Consider the following 23,952-nt stretch of genomic DNA (forward strand, 5'->3'; position numbering starts at 1 on the left):
CATAGACACATATCTGATGTCGTAGTACGTGTCTTGTGTGTCATTTAATCCACTAGGTCTCTGAGAGTGAGGACACAAAAGCAGGAATGGAAAACAGAGCAACCCTCACACAAGCACACATATCTTATTATTCACATTAGTAGCTGAAAATCACCTCAAAATATTACTTTGTGCTTATGTGATGTTTATTTCAATAAATGAATTACATAACAGCTGCTGCTTGCCTGCTGGTATGTCAGGTCTTTGATGCTCAACAACAATGCTGTGCTGAACATGCAAATACAGATTTCAGGCTTCATACTTTACACTGAAGGTAAGAGAATAATGACGAATTAACCTAGAAAACTGCTCTGCTTAAACTGCCATAGATGAGATTTGCTTCAGACTCAAAAATGTGATGTTTTGTGGCTGCATAATTCCAGTTGTACAAACCAAAAAATAGCTGATAGTACTGCAGAAGTTAAGTGCAACTGCCCCCTAGTGTTCAGAGTAGAAAAGTCCAAGCTTAGATATTAGCAGACAGAATATCATGGTGAAATACCTATTTTAAAAGTCTAATTTGAATCATTAATAACTTATTTTGATGAGTAGAGGGTAAATAAGATGTATGAAAATAGTAACATTTGTTATTTTATTATAAATGATCTTTTTATCAGTGAAAGAGGATGGCAGACCAGTTTGTGTTTGACTTATGTCTTTATTGAGACTGTCGGGTGATGCTCTTGATCTCTACACCAACTCTAGGTACAACATTATGTTTTGGAGCTTCTGAAATGTGAGGATTTGCACCTTTTCTATGTTATATAAGTGTGAAATGAACATCTTCTGCATTTTGGACTACTAGCTGAACAAAATGAGCAAGATGAAGACGTCACTTTAGGAAAAGTTGTGATAGATATTTTTCCTATTTTCTGATATTTTTTAGACTGAACGATTAATATATTAAACGTAAAAGAAAATAAAATTGAAAGATTAATTGATAATGAACATAATCATTTGCAGCAGACAACAGATTGTGCTCCTGGTTCAATCTGTTTACTCTCTGGGTCTTAAAAGGTTTCATTAAACTCTGTCCATGTGGCAAGATGAAAAGAAGCCTGGGCTTCATGGTGTGTCTGCACAGAGATTAACTATACATGACCTAACTCTGAATATTTATGCAATTACTACAAGTCTACAGTATGTGAGATGGATTTTAGTATCTGTACTTTATTTATTCTTTTATTTCTACCTTAATATTAACTAAAGGTGCGCACTTTGAAAGGACAAAAAGGTAAATATGCATGCTTTATCAGTTCTCATTTGGTAAACAGCAAATAAAGTCTGTTTTTACGTGTATTTATAGAGCCTAAAATCACAGATTTGCCAAAAGGGGCATTACACTCTGTTCAGGATATGGCATCCACCTTCAACTCAGATAAGGAAAAACAAGTGTAGAACATTCTAGAGTAAGGGTGACTTTTATCAATATACTTTTCTACTGTAAACAGAGGTTAGTACGGGAAGTTATGGAATTAATATGTCTCAGCAATACATATATGGCTTGCACGTCTCTTGTGTTTGATTTTTGTAAAGCACTTTGAACTTGTTAATATTGAGTTTATTATTTTTGATTGAGTGTAGGTGATTATATGCAAATATTAGCGCATATGCGTTCACTTACATATGTATACATGCACAGATCAACATCTGTGTGTGTGTGTGTCAGAGATTGAGCAGACGTTGTATGGCAGTGTTGAGGTCTCCTCCTGTGCTGATTAGGGCCTGGAGGTTTGCCTGTCTGTCTCTGAAGCCCATTGAGCTCAGCTGCTCCAGCTCCTCCTGGAACTCAGCCTCCTCATGATGGACCTGACAGGACAAGACAGGAGAATTATTTTAAGTTTTATCTTATTATAATAACATGATTGAAAAAAGGATTAGTAAAAAGGTTTTGTGCCTCTGGGAGAGAAAACGTGCCATACCATTTGACAAAAATTCACACGTGTCTCTCCTAATCTGCCCTTTTGGAGGTCATGCAGTCATTTTATCTTAACTGTGTTAAAATCTTAATTTATCTCAAACCTATGACCACACCAAACATCACAGCAGGATGTGGCCAGACATGGTGCAGGCTGTGGAAAAAGCATGTTGTTGCCATTCACTGTCAGTATAAGGAGGACTATTAGACTGGCTGCAGTTACTTACATGTGGTGCTGCTTGTGTAAACAGAGGCTTTGGGCCTTAAAATGCTACTAACTGGTGATATTTCAAATTCAGGAGCAGTTCAAATCATTTACAGAAGCAGACGACAAGGTTATAAGGAAACACTGAGGTACCCCATTGTTGGTGTTAGCCAGCGCCTGCAGCATCTGTTGTACGAATTGCTGCTGCTGCTCTGTCACCGTGGCGACCTGAGGACCATTTTCTGATTGGCTGTTCAGGACAGAGTCAGATGCGAGCTCAGGGGCAACACTCACACTGGCTCCAGTGTTTCCAAGTCCAGCCCTGCAAGATGAAATGTAGTTTTACTCAAGTTTTACAGTATATTTAAAAACACAAATCTTTTACTTAGAAACTAAAGTACCAAGAATAAATCTCTTTAGGTTGAGGTGTACAATCTGGTTTTACTCACACAGGTATGAGGGCGGGAGCCTCTGCAGCCAGAGTCTGTAGACCCTGCTGGATCTGTAGCAGAGCCTCCATGGCTCTGGGGTTCAACATGGCTGACAGCAGCTCTGGACTCTGCATCTACACATAGTTGACAATTAATAATGAAGAAATGAATGATAAACACTGTGAGAAATTGAGTCTAAGCAGCAATTTCACTATAGCAGATTACATTTCTGACAAGCTATGTATGAAAATGTGATTATTCATGTGTACAAACGCCCTTCAAACAGATGTTTTAAGGAGCAAGTACTGACATCCATTCAGGAAGAAGTGTTATTCAAGTAAAAAGTCAATGATGAATGCAGCAAATAGAGGATATTTTTATATTTTAATATGCTTTCCAGTTGCATGATGGCATAGTAATAGAGAGTAACAGTGAGGAGAATAAAAATAAACCTGTTGCAGGAAGAGGGGGAGCTGCTGTCTCATCTGCTGCTGTAGCTGAGGATTCCCTGAGAACAAAGGGTGGCTCAGCAGCATCTGAAAGAGTCAGAAAATGAGAGCAGTATGGGCTATAAGACTTGTCTGAGTGAGTGGAGATTATGGGGATGGGGTTGGGAGGGTTTTGTAGCCTAGTTCCAGACCTCTGTATAGCAGCCCACATGATTTTTCAGCCATTCATATGCTCATAAATGGCAAAACCTAAAAAAAAGACTACTGGCACAGAAGTTGTCTGGTGAAAATAAGTGATTTGATTGCCTGTCATATTTTCTCTATCATAAACTGTGTATGAGTCACCTGTGCCGCCAGGTCAGGGTTCTGACTGAGGCATTTCAGAAGACTGCTGACGTATGGCCCAGACAGCAGGCTTTCCATCAGACCTGGACTGGCCGTGATCTCCTCCAGCAGTGACTGCATGCCTGAGGCAGGAGGGAGGAGACCACAGACACAGAATGAAGAAAAGCAGGGAGAAATGTGTATGTATATTTATAGTTTAGCTGATTAAAACTGATGATTTGTTTGTTGGTTTGTTTAGGATGAAATGGCAAAGAGTGCCAGCACCTTCAAAATAACTTGAAATACAACAAAGAACAAAAAAATACTTATGGGCAGTTACTGATAGGCAGGTGATTCTGCTTATTCTGTTTGTGCAGATAAATCACGTAGGTGTGTATTTTCTTGCCTGCAGTAGTAGTGCTCTGAGGGTTTGGATCAGCTGTGGGTGTGGCAGTCAGGTCTCTGAGAGGATCTGTGGAGTGACTGGAGAAGGGCGGTGTCTGGTCTCTTTTTCCTTTGGGTGTCTGTTGAGCCCCAGATGAGGTAGTCCCCACTGGAGACACTCGTGTCTGGATGTAAAAGAGAGAGAGCAGAAATAGACTGGGAAAGACAACTGGTTAAATACACAAGATCAGTTTGACCAAACCAAGAAAGATAAATCTGAGAAATGTTATTTTCAAAGTTGTACCTGTGATAGTTTGAGAGTATTTTTCTGTGTTTTTCCTTCAGATTTCTGAAGGCCATCAGAGTCGCCAGAAATGGTTTCAGGGTTGTTCTGCTCTGGTTGCAAATTGTCTAATGCTCTGTCTTCATTACGCAACAGTTCCTCTATCATGTCAGGGTTCCGGACGAGCTCCAGCACCTGGGAACGGAAGAAAGAAGATATTCAACTTAGGAGGGAGAAATGAGTTAAGGAGGGAGCGGCTATGTTCAAGCCATAGTGAAATGAAAAACGGAAAAACCTTTTTTTCCTTTTAACTAATTCGTATCATACACCTACTGTAAATCCTAAAGCATATTTAGAAATATGCATCTTTTTCTTTCTTTTTTTAAAACAAATTTTTAATTTACCTCATGGAAACTTGCATACTTTTTATCCCAACCTACACCCACCTGTGTGATGATGTCTGTGTTGTTAAGCATGCCCCCCACCTCTGGGTTTGTCTCTAGGAGCTGCTGGATTTGGGGATTAGACAAAATTAGCTGCCTGGTTATTTGGGGGCTGGAGGTAGAGAGGGTGCTCTGGACAAGAGTGCTGCCCAGGACACAGTGCATCAGTTCTGGGTCAGCCAACAGCTGCTTCTCCATCTGCTGCTGGAGTGCAGGGAAAAAGCCAGGCCCACTGTTTGTTAGGCCAAGACTGTCCAGACTTTCCACTATGAGAACAAGATCAGATCAAAAGAACAGGAATATGTAAATGCACAGGAGTAGGATCTTAGTACCCCATAGCAGCAGTACAAGTCCACACAGGAAGGAAAGGAAAAATGAAGACTGGAAACTACTGTGTCTGGAATGCATATGAAATGCAAATGTGAGAAAAGGCAGAAAATAATTGTAGGTCAGGGGAGTTTCTGTGTTCAGCAGTTCTTACCCAGGCAGAGAGGAGAGGTGGGAGATGGTGTGAGGTTATCGTGATCAGGGTCGAGAACATCTGTGAGCTCTGACTGGACCGTCTCTGAAGCTGGATCACCGGTGGCCGGTGAAGAAGTAAACTGAGGCCTGAGAAGGATGAACTGAACCTAAATCTGGAGTTCTAGTTCGGATTACAAAAAAACTGTGTATGCATATTAAATAGAGTTTTGGGGCATAAGTCCAATTTTACACATAATTGTGGTGATGAACAGAGTGTACATCCAAGATACTTTTACGAGTGCTGGATCAAAAAATTTAAAATGAAGGCAGAAGTTGGACAAAAGATCTGCACACTGATCACATCTAACCCATTCAGTTAAACAGAACTGACAGAGCTATTAGGACAGTGTGATGATCTTATATCTTGTGACATTTGCGTACATAATGTCTGATATTGATTCTAGTGTCTAGGCTTTATTTTCCGATTATGTAGAAATACTAGTATTAAGACTTGATTCAAATATATTGTAGACAAAATCTGTACTACAGAAAATGAATATACTCAGAGCAACTTAATTAACAGTCACAAGGTTATGATCCAGGTCTGTATCTAACAGTAGCTGTGACATTACAAATTGGAAATCTGTCCCTGTGATTGATAGTTTGGGTCAAAAGTGGTCAGTTAACTAACACTGATGAAAACGAGGCACAGAAACATGTGACTTAACAGCATAATTTAAAAAAGGGAGTGTACCCCTTTAAACTCACAGTCCTCTGAATTTTTCAGCACACAATCTATTATTTGTGTGGTCGGCACACTATCGCAAATAAACATGTATTTATGACGTTTTAGTGTGTCTGATAAGAACATATGTGTGTGTTTACCTTCGGATCATGCCAAGGCTGACCGACTCATTCGGTCCCTTAAGGTGACTCAGGATCTCTGACTCTTTGAGGACCCGGCCGGAGTGGATCAGCACCAGCTGCTCTGCTGAGGCTCCCAGGCGCTCTGATAGACCCCGTTTCAGCTGCACCCACAGACACACACAATGAACATACAACCGCACTTTTCCAACCAAAAATAAGACATCAGTAGCTCTAATACCATCTACCGGAGTCACTGCAAATCAAATCCATAATCAAACTAAACCAATTTTACGCACAAAGCTGACAAACAGTTCAGAGTCAGCGGCTGTTCCTGGTGTCCTGACCTGTCTGACGGTGCAGTCTCCTCTAACGGTGAAGTCTTTGCTCTCCGTGAGACTTTTAACGGCAACCTGGATCATTTCAGTCCTCTGACCTTCACCTGGTGCTCTCGCTCCGTCTTTCACTGCGCCTGACATCTCAGTCCGGTCCGGGATGACGATGGTGATGAGCGGACCTGGAGTGGAGCGCACAGTCCCGGGGCGGAGGTGCGTGTCTGTCCCGATGACTCGGCAGAAGTGTTGCGTTGTGAGGATGCGTGCCAGCTCTGACTCGCCTGCGCAGGGAGGTGTGTATACAAGTCTACACCTTTATAGTATGTAAAGGAATGTTTATGCCTTGTTATCGCTTGTGATTTACATGATTTACATTTTTGTCACACAGAAGCCACTGCCAGCAGTTAAATCACACGCCTATAGTTATGTAACCGCATTCAATTTAAAGAAATAGTAGACCTTTCTCTTTTAGATTATGTTTATCCTTTAATACATTATGCTGCACAAATTGTGGGAGTCAGGTCTGAACTTTGAGACGCCATGGGCTTACTGTTACATTATCAAACGGAAGAAAGATGGGGGGGGGGGGGGGGGGGGGGGGGGTTTCTGTGTGTTACGAACTATATAACGTGGGACTGAGGTTGAGCAGGCTGTAAAGAGTTACACTATTTAAATCATTTTTTAAAACGTGATTTCATGTTTTTAAAAAAGTGCTTATCCTGACTTTACTGGAGTTATTTTCTTTGAATTCTATTTTATATTTTAATCCTTATTGATTTTACCTTACTAGAATAGTTTTTTTTAGCATAAACTCTTATGCTTTTGTGATTTAGTTTTGTGCTGCCTTGTGTGAAGCCCTTCATAACTTAAGTTTTGAAAATGCTCTATGAATAAAGATTATCATTATTATTATTGTTCCTGGAGCCAGCAAGTTGTGGAAGTGTGTGTGGATGTACTGTACCCATATGGAAACACGGCCTGGGTTTTTACAGTTTTTAGAGTTGCATTTTCCATTTAAGACAATATATAAAAATGGGAAGATTTTTGTTCACTGAAAAAGTATTTTATTTACTTAACAGTGAGAAAACAAACAAACAAACAAAAGCATAAAATTTCACATCTGTCATTTTGGCATTAAAACCCTCAGAAAGTTCAGGCACAGCCTTCAACAGTACTAAAAATGCAGTGGCAATCTTGTGCCTGCAGAGGGCAGCACTGTGTGCCAAGCCACCATTTCAACACAAACTTTAAACTCAGTCAATCATTTTAAAAGCTTCTTTAATCCTTGTTCAGCTGTGTAATACATCCTGGAGTGTATTCTGTGTGTGTGTGTGCAATTAAGGGGGGCATGCATTATATGCTGACATGGAGTCCAAGCTAAAAAAAAAAAAAAAAAAAAAAAAAAAAACCAAAGAGGAAAGAGAACCTTGATTATGATCAGTAGTGTATTTTTTTTTCATTTGTTCATTCGTTCATTTAGATTTGCAATTTAGGTCCTTTCCTTTTGGTACCTTCATAGATCCATCTCCGAGCCCTTTTTCCCTTTCTTGTTTCCCTGCCAGCCAGAGAAGCAGAGAAAGAAAGTATAAGAAAGTATTTTACTGAAATCTTTTCTTGACCTAACTCAAGTTAAAGGTCAATAATTTTACTGGCAATGAAATTCTCCAGTGGCCTTATTAAAAGTGGAAAAAAAAAAACTGTGCTTCTGTGCTGTGGCTAACTTACACTGCAACTTTTCTCACTTCACCTGACCTACCAGCTGCTATTTCATTGGTCTATAGAGGGAGGAAAGAAGGCACATGCATGCAACCCGTAAATACGCATACATGAACATTAGCTAATACACTGGCAATCCCACCCACACACCGGATCATGGCTTCTAACATGTACGACAGAATCTCTTCTCTCTATGCTACAGCTCTGAAAAGAGTGAATTAATACAGATGCAACACTTAAATCTGTGTCTAATATTCCTTCGACTGTGACATTTCCACACACTACTTACAGGTAACCAAGACAATGAGAAAGTGAGTGATCATTTGTTTTCTCACCTGATGTTTTGGCTGTTCTGACTGCAGACCTTTGACTTTAGATCTTTCTTGTTCAAGGGCAGCGTGTAGTAATGTTACCTAAAAACAAAAGTGCATCATTAAAAAGCACATAAATATCCGACACAAACACACTCCTCACTCGCAATCTTTATCTCACTGTAACACACCTGTGATGACAGTTCTTCTTTAATATGTAGAAGCTCTTCTACCTGTAGAAGGATTTCAGCTTTATCTTTCACTGAAGGAGAGAGATTAGAAACATCGTGTGATACAGATGACTTTAATTCTTCTTTAGGAAAGGAAAGACAGAGAAAGAAGGAAAAGGACGGAAGGCTCTATTGATTTTTTAACTCACTCTCTCCTTGTTGGAGCATCTTAAGTAGCTGGGCATTTCTTGCTTTCACCTCTTTGTATTTCACCTGAGGAGTTCAGAGGAAAGGAGAAACAAACTTTTTTGAAAAGAGTTTATGAAACGAAAACCATTTAAGCCACATTTCAAGTCCGTAAGAAAATAGTGTTAGATACTTTAAGGTGAAATTTCCATTAAGCCGTCCATGGTCCGTGTCTTCTGAAAAAATCCAGCTTTTCTGTCCTTGGTGAATTCCTTCTCACCACCTTATCTCATTCCCTCTTTAAACATTTCCATAGTCCAATGTACATTTTTTTTAAAGAACTGATCTGCAGGGATATTTCTCTGCACTTTACTGATAGTCAGTTTAAAATATTTCAAGGAAGGAAGGATAAAATATAAAGCAGCCACAGTCAGATCTTTAGATGAAGAGCTGTAGGCAACAAAAGAGTACCTATGCCACAACTGGCCAAACAAGTGATAGTATAATTTGCCAAAAAAATGATACTATGACTGAGTAACTGCTCATAAGTGCTGACCTCCCACTGTGAGATTGTCTTCCTTAGCTTATCGATTTCTTGGTCTTTCTTCTCAAGCTCATACTTCAGCTGCTCTGCCCGGGGGTCCTGACAAGAATAACGGGGAGAAAAGAGGAATTCAGGACAAATTTACCAAATTTCACAAACTTCACTTGGGTGATGCTGCATGTACTCAAACACTGGGAGACGCATGTGTGTTGGTGTCTGTCCACTCACTGGTTCGTGTTCTGTGGATGTGTTGACTTCTTGTCCCTGGCTGTTAGCGTACTGCTCACGTCTTTTCTCTCGCTGGATGATCCGACTGACGTCATCTTCCAGTTTATTAAAAAAACGCTCCTCCTGCCCAATTCCTAGTGCCAGGTTTGCTGCTCTGGCATCCTGGATGGGAATGTGGCCAGTGTTTCAACAGTAGTCTGCCACATCACTCATGGTATTCAAGCCCAAATAAAACCTTGCACATATTCTTTATTGGTAATTAGAACTGTTACTGTACATTTATACATGTACATATTCTTGCTCACCTCTTTCTCTTGTTTCTTACACGAATGTTCTGCAAAGAGACAAAGATATAACTATTATTCAAACCTATTTTTGTGAGAGAAAAACATGTAGTATAGTTTTTTCAGTCCTAAACAGTACAGTTATAGGCTATGTTGGTCTACAGACTGCACCACACAAGGTCCTCGTTTACTGGCTTTTGAAAATGAAGAACAGGTTTCTCTCACCTACACTGCCTTCTGCCTGGAAATCCTGCAGTGAAACCGTCTTTTTGTCTTTTGCCTGCTGATTCTTCTTCTTCTCCTTCTTCCCTCCGCCCTCTTTTCCTCCTCGTGACTTTGGCGAGGATGTGTTTGTGTTGTTCTCCTGAATGAAAGCAGATCATTTGACTTCAGTTAAGGTTATAACTAATGGTTGTTAGCTTATCATTACAATTTACTAAAAACTACACTATATAGGACTTTAAAATAAAACTGAAGTTCTGTAACTGTAGATGTAAATGAATTTTATGGTATACAATTTTAAAGGATGTGTCGTCATTGTTTGGGCTCTACTCCGGCACACTGGATATGAAATGAAATAGTGACTAAGAGGTTAAAGTGCAGACTCTCAGCTTCAAGGGAAGTGTGTTCACATCTATGCTGGGTGAACAGTGTACAATTTGATGGTTAATTTTTCCTTTAGTGTCTGTGTATGAAAAGTATTATTATTTCTTTATGATTCATTTGATGTAGCCATAAATATTTCCACATTAAAGTCAGCATTTTAACACCATAGTCACCGTTTCACTTCAGATCTAATGGACTGGAGTAAAGACCAGAAACAAAACATCCTAATACCTGTAAGCTCTACACTGCAAAGACAGATAAACACCGTTTAATTTTGTTAACAAGAATATGTTGTTGTTAGCATTGCCGTTTTCTGTTTCTTTCATTCCACAGCAACTGAAACAAGAGATCCAGAGAAAGCTGCAGAGGAGCTGCATGATGCTTTTTTGGCACCATGCATCCAATATCAGTGGCGCCTATGTGACTGCTCACAGTGACAGTATACAAATAGCACAATGCTCCATCTCTTATTATAACTTTTAAAATCTTTGCACATCTGAGTGTGTAACAGGTGTGTCAGAGGGCTGTAGAGTCTTTTCTTATAAAATGGGATTATGCCAAATTTCAGATGATGATTCTGAATATTCATGAGGACCTCACTTTTACAAGGAACACCCATCATTTCATAAAAGCCAAAAGTGCCATAAATGGTGATCCAAATAAAAAGCTATATAAGGCCCTGTACCTTCTGGTTAAAAAGGGATATATTAGTGTGTGTAAGCGGGCAACGTACCTGTTTCTGTTGTTCGTACTCCAGTTTACTTAGAATCAAGGCCTTTTCCAAGTCTGCCTCGTATAGTTCAGTTGTTATCTAAGGGGAAAGGAGGAAAATAGACGTGCAAGAACATACAATTGGGAAATATATGTAGTGATGTCCATAAAGTCAGACATGACACGTTTTAAATGCAGTTATATCTGGGAAAGACAATATGCTGAATTTCATGAATCTGCTCTTTTCTAATGCCTGTAACAAACAACACTATCTAAAAATCAATCAGTCCATTCAAAGAATATTCTGTTTCTGGCTCATACTGTTGCACACATGGAAGCTGCCAGTACAACCACTCCTCTACTGCTGATGTCTCAACATCTCTACTTAAAAGAGCTGGAAGTTGCTTTCAAAAGGGAATGTCAGTGTGCTATAGTTATCCTAACCAGCTCACACGTTTGTTATAGGAGTGGGTGTTCTTTCTTACCTGCTCATCCCTCTGCTTCCACTGCTGCCACCCCTCCGAAGGCATATTGTGGTCCCCTGATGCAGGGCTGAGAAGTTCGCTGGCTATTCCTGACAGTGTCATACAAGGAGGTTGGGCAGAAGATTTCTGAGGAATCTTCTTGAAGGCCAGATTACGTAGCTGATAGAAAGAGGGATACAATTTAATCCAACAGTGACCTAATATGACCATTACTGATCAATTATAAACTACTACAGTCTTCTGTTGTTAGTTTCAGAGGCTGTCAGAAACTGGTGAGGGTACTCTCTGTTACTTTGGTCATCTTCTCTGGAACAAACTGATGACCTGAGATGTGTCAAAACTTTGTCCATTTTCAAAAGCACACTGAAAGCTTTTCTTCCTTACTCATGCTTGTGATTAGGGACTGAATTTCTTTCTTCCTCATGCGTATGATTGGACTGAATGTTTATGTCTGTGGTTTCTGGCTGTAGGGTTCCTTGCTGTCTTTGGGTGAGCTAGTGAGTGAATGATTTGGTCAATAAAATAGTGAAATAATTCTTTATAGTCCAAGATGACCTCTTCAGATACCTTGTTTTAAAATCCCCACCACAAAAAGCACTAACTCCATTCTCAAATCAAATTGATAGCAACACCTGCACTGCTGAGAAGTAAACAAAACAAAGCTTTCTGGAGTGTGACTGACAGCAACATCTGCAGTTTCATTTCAGGTGAAGTGAAACAGCAACAGAGAGGAACAATCTTTCTTGCCTGTCACAAAACGGACGTCATGTAATATACAGTGTAATAACATAGACTTGTGCTTTATGAAGAGGGGGCTGGTGAGATGCTCCTGCCCTAATAGTCAGTCACCTCATTTGCCTCACTCTGCTGCTGTTCCTTCTTCTTCTTTTTCTTGTCTTTCTTCTTGTCGTTAACCTGGGCCGCCTTCCCCCCGGCTGCCCCTGCCTTTCCTTGTCGGGGCTTGCCGGAGGTGTCCCGTCCGCTTTTGGTGGTGGTCTTCCCCGGCTCGGAGGTATCGGAGTCCGAATCCGAGTCTATCTGGAGCAGGGCGAAGCGGGAGGCGGTGGTGGGGACGGTGATCATTGCAGACGATGCCATTGCGATAAGGAAACTAACTGATGACAAAAGACACAGATAAAGAACAATTCAGTGATAATAACTTGAAGCCGGTAATAAAACAACGAGTTAGCTTCTAGAGAAAGCCTGTTTACAAATGAAAACATCACCGTATCTCGGCCAAGAGCTTCATTTAAAGCAACGGACTGAATCGTTATTATGTTTTTTTGAAACAGATATAACACCGATAAATGCAAAGAGTTTTGAAGTGTACCGTTGCTAACAGTCTACTGACGGAGGCAGCTAGCATTTCATAGCAGCAAGTTAACCTAGCTTACTACGAAAGGGTTAGCCGGTTTTGTTAGCTTCAAAAGAAGTACAAAAGTAGGGATGCATGACAGTCAGAAACACAAACATTGGTTAACGTTGACTTAATACACCGACTGACTTCTGCTAAAAAGACAATACTCACATGAAAAGTTGCTAAAGAATACTTTCACCTGTTCGTCAGGGTACAGCCGCTCACCGTTGGTTTGCTACCAGCGATTGTCTAAGTGCAGCTACAGCAGCCCGATGGTGCCAAAAAGGGGAAAAGTCTAGTACCCAGATTTGACTGACATAAAGTTGCCCAATCAGAGTCTAAACCCCCGCCCCACCTTCCATGTGTTATGGCAGTTTTAGTTGTAGTCGATTACATTTTGGAAAATTATGTTCGCCGAATTAGCTGGTGGTGGTGCCCGTTTGCTGTGCACCAACGGATGTACATACAACTATTAATGAATACATTTGATAGTGAAACCAACTTTATAAAAGTGATGATTCTCAGGCAATTCGGCGACTCTCCAGAGGGTCAAAAGATTAACCTGTGGGGTTGAGCTGATTGGTAGGGGATGGAATGACTTCACACAATACAGACAAAACAGTGAAATAATCACATTAGTAGGTTTATTAAATTTGACTGTCATAAAAGTCACCCATATAAGAAATAATTAACACACAACAGTTAATAGCAGATAGTGCTCACAGATTTAAATTATAATTGAAACTGTATTAAAAAAATCAAGTGCATAAAAAAACACATGCTGTTGTAGTGCAGAAAGCATGTATCTACTGGCCATTTTAAGTGCTAAACAGTGCTGAAAGTTCTCTTCTCCAGGCTCTATTTGATTACATTTAACAACAGGCTGATAAACATGTTTTCTCCAAATTGTTGTCTGTTTTTAACTGATAACTGTAAGGTGTGCTACTGTATTATGACTAAAGAATCTATAATAATCAGAAGGCTGTAGGTTATGTATACAGTGTATTATTGTCAGAAAGATTTGAGACATTACAAAGATCATTTTTAGAACTTGTTTGTCTTTATCTAGGACAAGAGCTTGAAACATAAGCTCCCCAAATTTAGGGGAACAAAACATGGAATGTGCAGTGTTTTGGTGTGGTAAGAGCTGAGACTAAAATCTATAATCACACAATGGGACGATTCATTCTATATAAAAGCACTCCCAAGTTATTTAAAAAAAAAACTCTCTTTATGTGCCATAGAACACTGGCCTTTCTTTGTGTTTCTTCTCTTATTGAATAGAAAAACTCCACAACATTCAGCTTAGACGAGATGTGACCACCAAGGAACACAGTGCTGTGACAAGAGAATGAGCTGCTTCACTGTGAAGACATTTCAGTCCATCTAAAAGACACTCTCTTCTCCTCAAGTCATACAGTCTGCAGTTATTCATGGTTTCACTATTCTGTGGTATTACATGTTCAGCAAAGGAGAACAGTGAATTTATGAAGAAAAACATTTCATTGTGGGAATTTCTCACTGACCTCAAAGCCCCACAAAGTTCTTAAAGTAAGGACTGAAAACTTAAAACCAGTATTGCATGAACATTTTCACAAGATTCTTAAGATGAGAGGAAAAGTGTTTCATTCTGAATTTTGTCATTAGTTATTCATGACACATTTTCCTTTGCTTACTACCATCCAACTGAAATCTGCTGCACACATTACTGCAGTCAAGTGACTTGTAAATACTATGATCTATGTAAAGCCACTGAATAGATCTGCAAATGATGCAATATCACCTGTCACTGTTTCTGGGATCTTCTATGGAGTCCTCCAGTATTGACTCTGTGCTGGTATCCATGACAGACTGTCGCCTCCTTGTGGCTGAACCAGAGATTTGCAGGTCAGCTGGAGAGATCTGTCTCAGCTCTCTGCGACACAAACGGACTGGCGTCATCTCTAAACTGTCACCAGCCCCTCTTTCATTCCTCCCCTTGGACTGTGTGCATGTGTGTATCTGGTTGTAATCAGGCATTCTGGTCTTTTTGTGTGCTTGTAGGTCAGAAGATGAGGAAGGACAGGGGGTTAGGTGTGCATTTGTCTTCATGTGAGAATCGCTCTGTGTCTTTTGGTCTGTTTGCTCGGCTTGTATCTTTGTGTACGTTGTTGCAATATGTTTCCTTGTTAGTACCTCTTCAGTGCTCGTTTGGGATTTGTTTGTGTTTGAGTGTATCTGCATATTGTGTGTTTGTGTGTGCTCCTGATTGTGTGAGGGCTGATCACCACTGAACAGCTCTTTGAGTTTCTTTTTGAGCTGCCGGCTGGTGCTTTTGTAGAAATACAGTTCTTTTTCCAGATGCTGTAGTCTGTCTTTGACAGCCTGCTGTGGCTCTCCTGAACCACCCACTAAACACACACATACACACAACACACAGAGACAAAAGTAAATGAAACAGCAATATTCGTACATATTCATTATGGAGATGGATAGGACAAAACATTCTGTGCAGGCTAACCTAATTTCCTCACCTTGAAGTTTCTGCAGGAGTAGATGGATGTTGTTCTGGTGATCTCGGTGCTGCTGGGTGAGCCTGCGGTCTGTATCCAAGGCCAGGCGCTGCATGGCAGCCTCCATCTCCCTCAGCACCACCTCTTGCTCTCCAGCATGAAGCTCCAGCTCTTCACAGCGCAAACGCAAATGGCGCTCCACCTCACGAAGACCAACAACCTGGAGAGGATGATAAAGGTTCATATGTGTGTATATTAGTACACAATAAACTGTAATTATAAAGACACTGGCTGAAATTTGTATCTTTGTTTACTCTGACAACTGCATAGAAAAAAGGACAGAGCAAAACAGGTTGGAGTGAGTTTATTATGGTGTAATAGTATAGCATGGTGCAAACAAACCTCATAGAGAGAAGTTGATATAGTTTATAATGGTATTTAGATGTGTGAGATGGAAACATGAAGGGAACATTAGGGAAGCAGAGAGAGGGTGGAGGTCTAATTTAATTAGCATTACAAAAATAGTTCTGCCGCATTTCTGACTCATCTTTGACTCAAGAACATCACCTGGAGACAGAAGCAAAGGAAGGTAAATGACAGAAAACAGAAAAGAAAAAGTTAGCATTCAGTTTCTGTCCCCAAACCCCCAAAAATATGTTTTTAGCAAATGGCAGACACCAGGCACACATGGTGAGTAGGAAATGACAGGAAAGGAAAGTGAAAACAGTAAAGGAAGCATGTTGGCTTTTTATGAAACCAAATGTTGCATATGTCCATATGTGTGTGTGCATTTTATCTTACCTTGTTGAAATATTTGACAAGCAGCTCCGAAGCCTCGGGTGGTGAGAGCTCCTTCAGCTTCCTGATTACATTGCAAAGTTGGGCAGGTTCAGCGCTTTGTGGCTGATTCAAAGAGGAGTCTTTGATGAACAATTTCTTCTGTTTTTCCTGGATGAAACGGTTTTTAAACTCCAGAGCTGCATCCAGAGCTTCAATAGCTTCCTCCAGCTGGACCAGGGAATGTTCCTCCTACATGAGAACACACAAAAATCAAAGTGCACAAAAAAAAGATGAACACTGAAATCTGGTCTAGCTTTAGTTTACCAAAACCCGTGAAATCCTCATATATCAGGAAAGTCATATCAGGTGTCATGTTTATTGCAATACAACACATGGTTTCCTTCTTTCTGACCTCCACAGTAAGTACTCTGTTTTCCTTTAGCTGGGCATCCAGAGTGTCTCTCCTCTTTTTAAGCATGTCTCTCTCCTTCTGCAGTTCCTCTACGGTGACTCCTCCAGCCAGCTTAGTATTGGTACTGCTCTGCAGGTGCTCCTCCACGGACTCCAACCGCATTGACACATCCAGCAGGTCCTGACTCAGAGCCTGAAAAGTTAGTGATAAAAAAACTTCCAGACACCAAATAATAAACATTTAACAAAAAAGACATTTAACAATATTAGCTAAATCATAATAAAACATATATACACGCTGACCTGACTGGAGCGTAGCTTCTTGATCTCCAGTTTGTGTTTCTGTTGCAGACAGGCCTCTCTGCGCAGGACCACCTCCTCTCTCCTCCTCAGCTCCTCCTCTAGCTCCTGCAGCTCTGCTCTCTTCTGAAGCGCCTGCTCCTCATCCTGCTCCAGCCAACTGCTGTGACACAGCTATAGTGAGGACATGGAGGAGAGAAGGGGCGTGAGGAGTGGAAAAAAGGAGCAAAGACATATTCTATATTTAACAGTGGTTTACCTTTTCCTTTGACTCCTCCTGGTGATTGTTTTTGCATGCAGCCAAATCTCCTGCTCTTTGCTCCTATAATTAAAAACACAAGTTACGTTTACTCTTGACTCAAGTTAGCTTAGACTGGGTTCATTTTCTAATATCTGTACAACTAACCCAACTTTGGTCTTTGTTGCTGCCAGCGTTCTGTCTCTGCTGCATGAGGCTGGTCTGAAGCTGTGCTCTCTGCAGTCTCATGTGCTGAAGACTGCGATATACCTCTGCTCGGACCTGTTGGCTCTGCATGGAAAGTCTTGCCAACATGCCAGCATCTCTGCCATCTCCACTGTGCCTGCCATGTTTTTCCACAGCTTGAATCTCCTTGTCTGTGAGACAAAAAGACACATTTCTCCTGACATTTCTGGATGAGCATCGCTCCAAATTAGAGATAATATGTTTAAATACACTGTCAGCGGTCTGATACGATTATGTTATGGTTCCCTGGTGATGTGCAGTTGTTGCCTGGAACTCCAGTGAAAAAATAAGTAGATAAATAAGAGTTTGGTTTGCCATCGTAAACAGTACAGGACTCTGATCAAAACAGGACAAGACTTCAAACCTGTATTTTTTTCCCTTTTTGCTCCTTCATTTAGACCTTGGTTCAGAGGGCTAAAACCTAGCTGCAACAGCACTGTTATTTCCAGACCTCAGTCAGAAAGTTTCCATACAGTTGCTTTAAATAAAAACATTATAAAAATATTCTGCTCTTAAACATAAAACAATTATAATTCCTCAACTGGCCGTGCAGTATTGTTACTATATCATCAAAATAACACTTTGTCTTTCTCCCTGCTGCTGTTGTCCTTCATGAACTCCTAAATTCACTCAGCAGAGGCCTCTGGAATTTGCACCAAGTTCTCATAAGTATCGCAGGAATGTTATGACTAACCTTGGATAACACAAAACACCACAAACATGCACACATTCATAAACAATTATTCTATTATTCTTAACTCAGCATCATCTTGAGTAAAACTACAAACCAACACACAGGAATACAGGAATGGACAGTAGGTAATAACATAAACATACCAGTTTTGTGAAGCTCTTTGATGAGCTCCTCTTCCATGCGCATGTTGACTGACAGATCTCGGATCCTTCTCTGAATAACACTGGTTCTTAGTCTGGCCTTCCTCACATGGCTTTGTTTGGTGTGGTTCTCTTTGGTCCCTGTTAGGAAATAGTTACTCACAATATAAAAGGAAACAACTTCCTGGGTATAAAATAACTCCTTGAAATATAACGGTTACATGAAATACCCCTCAGCACAAAGACAAGGAAACAAAAGACTGTGAAATAAAGTCTAATACAGGTAAAGTTTACCTGTGGATTGTTGAGGCTGTTGTACCAATGGATTCCCATTAGATGTTTGGTCTAGTGCAGTGTTTTTCTCTTTCAGAGCTGATTTCTTCTGCCGGCTGGTCCATGTTCGGTTTAAGGAATGCCTAGAGTAATGTCACAGTAATTAATCAATTTCAGATTAACTCTGAAGATGCTGAAAGAAAATCAGACTTTCTGAATGAAAGATTAATGATATGCATGAAACTCAAGCACTTTCTGTATTTCTGTGGCACAAGACATACCTGCAGTACACATGGAGACAGCATTGCAGGGAAAAAACTGTTATACATTAAGACAGTATGTTAGATCCTAGCATCATTAATGGCCAACCATGTCAGCTCCTTTCATTTTTTTTTTAAAAGCAACATGCTCCCTGTCATGTTAACAATGCACCCCACATCTCCTATATGTCCAAGAATTTACACACCATAAGTTAGGAGTCTGTGGGGAACACCAAGCTATTTTTAAACCAATTTGAGGTGAACAAGATGTTAGTGTGGTAATTTTGAAAACATATTTTGTAAAAGCTTGATGCTGGTTGCACAAAATGTAATTAATTGACTGCATGTGTTTGCCACGTGTAATGCATTATACTTAAATGCAAGACTAAACTTAGAGACTAAAAATGGAACCATTATTTTTATTATTACTACCATCAAATTTACCACAAATTAAACAGTATTCATGCTGTCATTTTTTATGTTTCTACTAGTTGAAACGTGTTAAAAATGTGAAATGATAATTGTGACATTCAGGTGTTTTGTGATTTGTGAGAGGTCAACTTAGGTGGACCAGCTAAAGTGACAAGAGAATTGTTGACCACGTTCAAACAGGCAGGTGGCTGACAGCACAAAATGCAGTCATCCTTGACATCAAAATTGTAGTGTGTCACTGGACTGCCACCAACACACCCCCTACGGTGCCTGTCCTCCCACGTTGGTGCATGGACAGTCACTGTTAAACAAAGTGGGAGCAGGCGAGGAATAAATGCTACCACAGCTGAAGAAAAGCAGCTTGATAAACATGGAAAGTTTATATTTCATTTCACATTGATTAATTGATTGAGTGACTCTGTTTTTTTGTGAAGCATTTGTTTGTTGCAGCACATTAACAAAAACTTTGTGACTCACAAGCCACTGACTAAACTCTTCTTTGTTGTAGTGAATCACTGGAGGCTTGACACAGAAAGAACCAGTGGGCTGGTATTATACAGACTCTCACCTAAATGCCATTTTGCTCACACAGTCGTCATCGTCCTCCTCATTCTCCTGACCCCTGTCTTTGCTCTCTGCTGGTTGTTTTATGAATGGACAGTACACCTCATCCTTTTCCTCGAGCTCAGCCAGAAGGAGCTGACCACGCATCTTAAAGGCTGCCATCACCCTCTCCAGTGAGTAGGCCGGTGGACTGGAATGAATCTACAAATACACATGCATTTGGACAGAAACATGCTTTGCTATGAACAACATAGTGTGTGGATGCACATATGAATGCTTGTAGCAACAGTGTTTGGTACTTACGACAATCTAACTCACACACAAAAGTGTATCTTTAGTGTAACAATTACACACTGAACAAAACAGTGCAGCTAACTACCTTCCTGGGAGGCCAGTGTCCACAGCTGTGTCTGATCAGAGGGACACTATGGGGCCTCTTGTCTGAGTTCCCAGAAGCTACTACTTCCAATGGTGCCCCTGAGGTTGCACCTTGAAAGGTCATGAGGTCACTGCGAAGACGATCAATCAGAATCTGCTGGTTCACCAGTTGTTCGGTCTGAAAGCGCACACAGGCATGCATTTAAACAAAACATGACAATCCAGTAGAGTTGTCATTAAATTCTAGGACAGTTTGGAAGTTTTATTTGCTGATAACCTATAATGCTTAATCCAGTGTCCTTTTCTACTATATTACAGAACTGCATTCAAAACTGTGCTTCTCCTCACCTGTATACGATTATGTTCCTTTTCTTCCTCTAAGGCTTTGAGGTGGGTTTTGCACTCTTGAAGAAGTTTCTCAACTTCTTTCTGTAGCTGCCTCAGTTCTGCATCCTTCTGGTCCAACAGCTGCTCCTCTAAGTTGAGTGTTTCCTAAGAGTAAGAGAGGAAAAAGTTGACATTTTTGCTATGTCCTTTTATTCACCTTGATTGATGGATATTTCATAATTGATTCAGCAGTCTTCCCTTAATTTGGTCAGCTAAAGCGTTTCCATTATACAGCACTGTGACTGTCCTTTAAAAGATATGAAATGAGTTACATGACAGGCTGATGACGGAGATTAATTATCAGCCTGCACCCTGTCTGTATCAATCAACTTCAACTATTCTGAATAAAATAATTTGAGCAAGAGTAGGCTATATGAATATAAATAAAAATACAAGTGTATTTATATCCCCTTATTGCTGGTGACTTTGAGTTGTGATGGACACTGCCATTGCACAACTGAAATGTGTTATATAATCTTAAAAGGATAATCTACTTTAACACAGTTACTCTGAACAAAAGCAAAATCCATTAAATCCATCCCCTGTATATTTTTCTGAATGTCTTACATAGATTATGGACCAGCTCCCATCAGGTGAACATTTGTGAACTTAATTGGTGATTTGATGTTTTGTTTTTTTTGTTTTTTTTTTTTTACTTTTTGTGATTACCTGGCATTTGTTGAGCTTTTCTCTGAGCTTTAATATTGTAACATGGTCAGGCTGGTCTCCATTCCCCTCTGAACAGCCCCTATCATCAATTTGATGTCCGTTATTGACAGATGTCAGTCTCTCCTGCCAATCCTTCAGTCGCTGCCTGAAAGAACGACTTGTAGAAAGGCCAGAGATATCTGCAAGCAGAGCTGCAGCTTCCTGTGCCAGGAGGCGGTACTGTGATGGTTCCTCTTGGTTCTTCTTCTGATCTGGCTCAGATATCCTCATCTGACTGGACTGTCTGAAGCCCTCCTCCTCTCCAGCTCTTCCACCTGTCCTCTCCCTTTGCATCTCCATCTCTTTCTCCTTCTCTTTCAACAGTTCTCTCAGTGTCTGTACTTCATACTCAAGCTCTCCTAGTCGAGCCTCACTGGGGTCCCAGGCTGAGGGGCATGATTTAACCTCTGTGTAAGCAGATATCGCTCCAGGGCGGTTGCGAATGTGACGGGCTTTGGATGCAAACTGCAGGACACTCAGAGTCTCAGCGACGCTGTGATGAGAGGGGCTTACACATGCCACCATCAGTGTATGGGCGGTGCCTCCTAAAGAATCACGGAGGAGACGGGTAATCTTGGCATCACGGTATGGTATGTGTGCGCTGTTGCAGTTGTTACCACGGCGATTTCGAGCAGGGTCAGACAGGGCACGGATAACATTGCCCAGTGCAAGCAGGCCTGTGTTGATATGAACAGACTCTTTGAGCCGTGTCCCCGTGTTGCCAGTTTTTCCAGCACGCTCCGAGCCAGCAAGGTCGACGAGGCAGAGTTTGGAAGAGCGGACAGACTTTAAGGAGGAATCGTTGTTGTGACAACATTGGATGAGCTGAAGAGTGAGGATGGCGTGAGAGCGACTGGAGTGCTCATTCATCCCTGTGGTGCCGGTGTGGCGCAGAGCATTACCTGTATCTAGAATGCTCAGTAGCTCTTCCGCTGAGGTGACAACAATCTCTTTGGCTCCCACCACCACTGAAAACACAAACAGAACCACACAATGATCCTTTTTAATGAAAAGCTTTTACACTGCGTTGAAATTGAACTTTCCCCCCTTCTTGTTGCAGTACTGTGACTTCCTCATCCTCTCTGATATAATGTCTCTCATTCATTACGTGAATTATTTTACACATTAAGATCAGTTTACTAATCATGGGAAGTAATACGCAGCCTGTGATTTTGACTGATCACAGACTACTGTAGCTCTACCAACCTCAACAGGGTTATCTGTTAGAATTGGAGGCAAAAACTCAAAAGCCTGGGGGTAAACTGGGGGTATGGAGTTTGAAAGACATAGGACATAACTAAGCGAGGAGAGTCTAACAAAAAGACTACCCAGACTTTGTGTGTCGAAAAAAAAATCCATATTTTGTCATATTTGTCTGACAGTCAGAAAGACTTTTTCATTACCTGTGTTTCCCTTCTCATCCTCTCTGATATGAAGCTCTTTGTGAATGGTGTGCAGCTCCAGCAGGTCTCTCAGTTCCTCCCTGTACAGCTCCATATATGAGACCCGCACTGTGGCCTCCACACCATCACTGTTCTTTCTCCTCTCCTCCAACAACAAGAACACATCCTGGGCCACACGGTCAATAATTCCTCCTTCTTCATCTGACAGAGGTTTTGTATGGTAGGAATAGACACATAGAATGAATGGATATCAGTAAAGCCAGCAGGGATGATAAGGCTTGCAATTATTTACGTGTTTAGCTTTTTTTTTCATTAGTTTTCGCTGAAAAACTTTTGAAAATTATCAAAATAATTGTTGTATGCACTCTCTGCTTCCAAATTTCAGCAACCAAAATCCTTGGGTGCCACCTTGAAAGACTAAAAAATGTGTAACTAATATACAAGCCTGCAAAGATCATCTTAAACATGCGGTAAAGATGCTGTGATCCTCCAGTTTTTCTCATCTTAACCATACTGGCTTCAACAATACATGTTCCATCACTATAAACAAACTCTTGAACATTGGAGGAAATGTCTCCCACACCTTCTGAGTAAAACAAAATACAGCTTATGTCATTTTCCCAGTCAGTTTAACTAATCCGTTCATCTCTCTTCTCCAAAATCCCGCCTCTGAACCTTTCCAAACCGGGAGGAAAATTGCCACTTGTGCCCTCTACAACTTACCCAGGTTCCCCCCTCCGAGTGTGTATGTCTTCCCTGATCCCGTTTGTCCATAACAGAAGACGGTGGCGTTGTAGCCGTCGACCAGGGACTCCACCAGCGGCCGGACGCAGGACTCGTACACCTCATCCTGGCTGGCTGTCGGTCCAAAAGCGTGGTCGAAAGAAAAGAGTCGGTCGGAGCCGAGCATCACCTGTGTGGTGCCCGGCACCACCCGCACACACACCTGCTGGTTATGGAGGACTTCTTTGGGAAGCAGGGGCCGGATACGGACCGCCACCCGGACAAACACCTCGCTCATGACGGTGAAATGTTACTGAGAACGACTAACGGTAAAGTCCTTGAAATGGAGTTTGACTTTCATCCCGGCACCTCACGGCTGAGTTGTTGTGAAACTTCTTAATTCCGCTCCTCAACCTGTTGGGAATGTACGAGTCAGTGATCTACATTTTACCAGGCTAAACCGTCTGATTTTGGCCTAGCGTGTTTAACTACCGTCGTTGTCATTTGGTCTGTTCTACCTGTTGTCGTTAACTTTATCCACTCTCCCGTTTGTTGTCGCTTCGCGGTTGCCCGGGAAACCGCCGCCGCGGTGCCACAGCAGTCGAGGAAATCACGAGACGTTCAAGAGTCTTCATGGAGAGCGGACCAAGTGGTACGTGATGGCAACAGCGCCATCTTCTGAGCGTGCTACCGCTTCTTGTCTTTGAAAACAATATATATAATATATAAAATTACCCTTTCAACAATTTGAGAAAATGAAATAAAGTAGAAGATAAAGTTACCATACG

The 23,952-nt window shown here is 41.1% G+C and overlaps 3 protein-coding genes across 6 annotated transcripts; all 3 read right to left on the minus strand.

Annotated features, from left to right (window-relative positions):
- Positions 1-718: 718 nt before the first annotated feature.
- Positions 719-6,281, minus strand: LOC121184862 (ubiquilin-1-like). Its single transcript, XM_041042765.1, has 11 exons — positions 6,150-6,281; positions 5,824-5,966; positions 4,958-5,085; positions 4,480-4,742; positions 4,055-4,228; positions 3,773-3,935; positions 3,388-3,509; positions 3,046-3,129; positions 2,612-2,727; positions 2,316-2,484; positions 719-1,848 (listed from the first exon to the last, which is right to left on the minus strand). Exons 1-11 carry the CDS (start codon positions 6,279-6,281, stop codon positions 1,705-1,707), a joined length of 1,638 nt encoding a protein of 545 aa, XP_040898699.1. The 3' UTR covers positions 719-1,704.
- A 911-nt stretch (positions 6,282-7,192) lies between these two features.
- gkap1 (G kinase anchoring protein 1) lies at positions 7,193-12,989 on the minus strand. Of its 4 annotated transcripts, XM_041041392.1 has the most exons (13): positions 12,907-12,980; positions 12,228-12,493; positions 11,379-11,537; positions 10,916-10,993; positions 9,802-9,940; positions 9,598-9,626; positions 9,293-9,454; positions 9,077-9,163; positions 8,544-8,607; positions 8,356-8,426; positions 8,189-8,266; positions 7,649-7,692; positions 7,193-7,514 (listed from the first exon to the last, which is right to left on the minus strand). In XM_041041392.1, exons 2-12 carry the CDS (start codon positions 12,474-12,476, stop codon positions 7,651-7,653), a joined length of 1,158 nt encoding a protein of 385 aa, XP_040897326.1. In that variant the 5' UTR covers positions 12,477-12,493; positions 12,907-12,980; the 3' UTR covers positions 7,193-7,514; positions 7,649-7,650. The 4 variants fall into 4 exon arrangements, with proteins under 4 accessions (XP_040897326.1, XP_040897327.1, XP_040897324.1 ...); XM_041041393.1 differs by lacking the exon at positions 7,193-7,514 and having other exon boundaries at positions 7,531-7,692; positions 12,935-12,989; XM_041041390.1 differs by lacking the exon at positions 7,193-7,514 and having other exon boundaries at positions 7,531-7,692.
- Positions 12,990-14,496: 1,507 nt separating this feature from the next.
- On the minus strand, positions 14,497-23,462 carry LOC121184784 (kinesin-like protein KIF27). Its single transcript, XM_041042653.1, has 15 exons — positions 23,165-23,462; positions 22,442-22,642; positions 21,000-22,006; positions 20,292-20,435; positions 19,945-20,121; positions 19,570-19,766; positions 18,331-18,452; positions 18,040-18,177; positions 17,125-17,333; positions 16,978-17,040; positions 16,722-16,892; positions 16,420-16,611; positions 16,029-16,256; positions 15,249-15,447; positions 14,497-15,125 (listed from the first exon to the last, which is right to left on the minus strand). The coding sequence occupies exons 1-15, from the start codon at positions 23,460-23,462 to the stop codon at positions 14,515-14,517; spliced, it is 3,957 nt and encodes a 1,318-aa protein (XP_040898587.1). The 3' UTR covers positions 14,497-14,514.
- Positions 23,463-23,952: the final 490 nt, after the last annotated feature.

Source organism: Toxotes jaculatrix, chromosome 7 (genome assembly GCF_017976425.1).
Source record: "Toxotes jaculatrix isolate fToxJac2 chromosome 7, fToxJac2.pri, whole genome shotgun sequence".
NCBI lineage: Eukaryota > Metazoa > Chordata > Actinopteri > Toxotidae > Toxotes > Toxotes jaculatrix.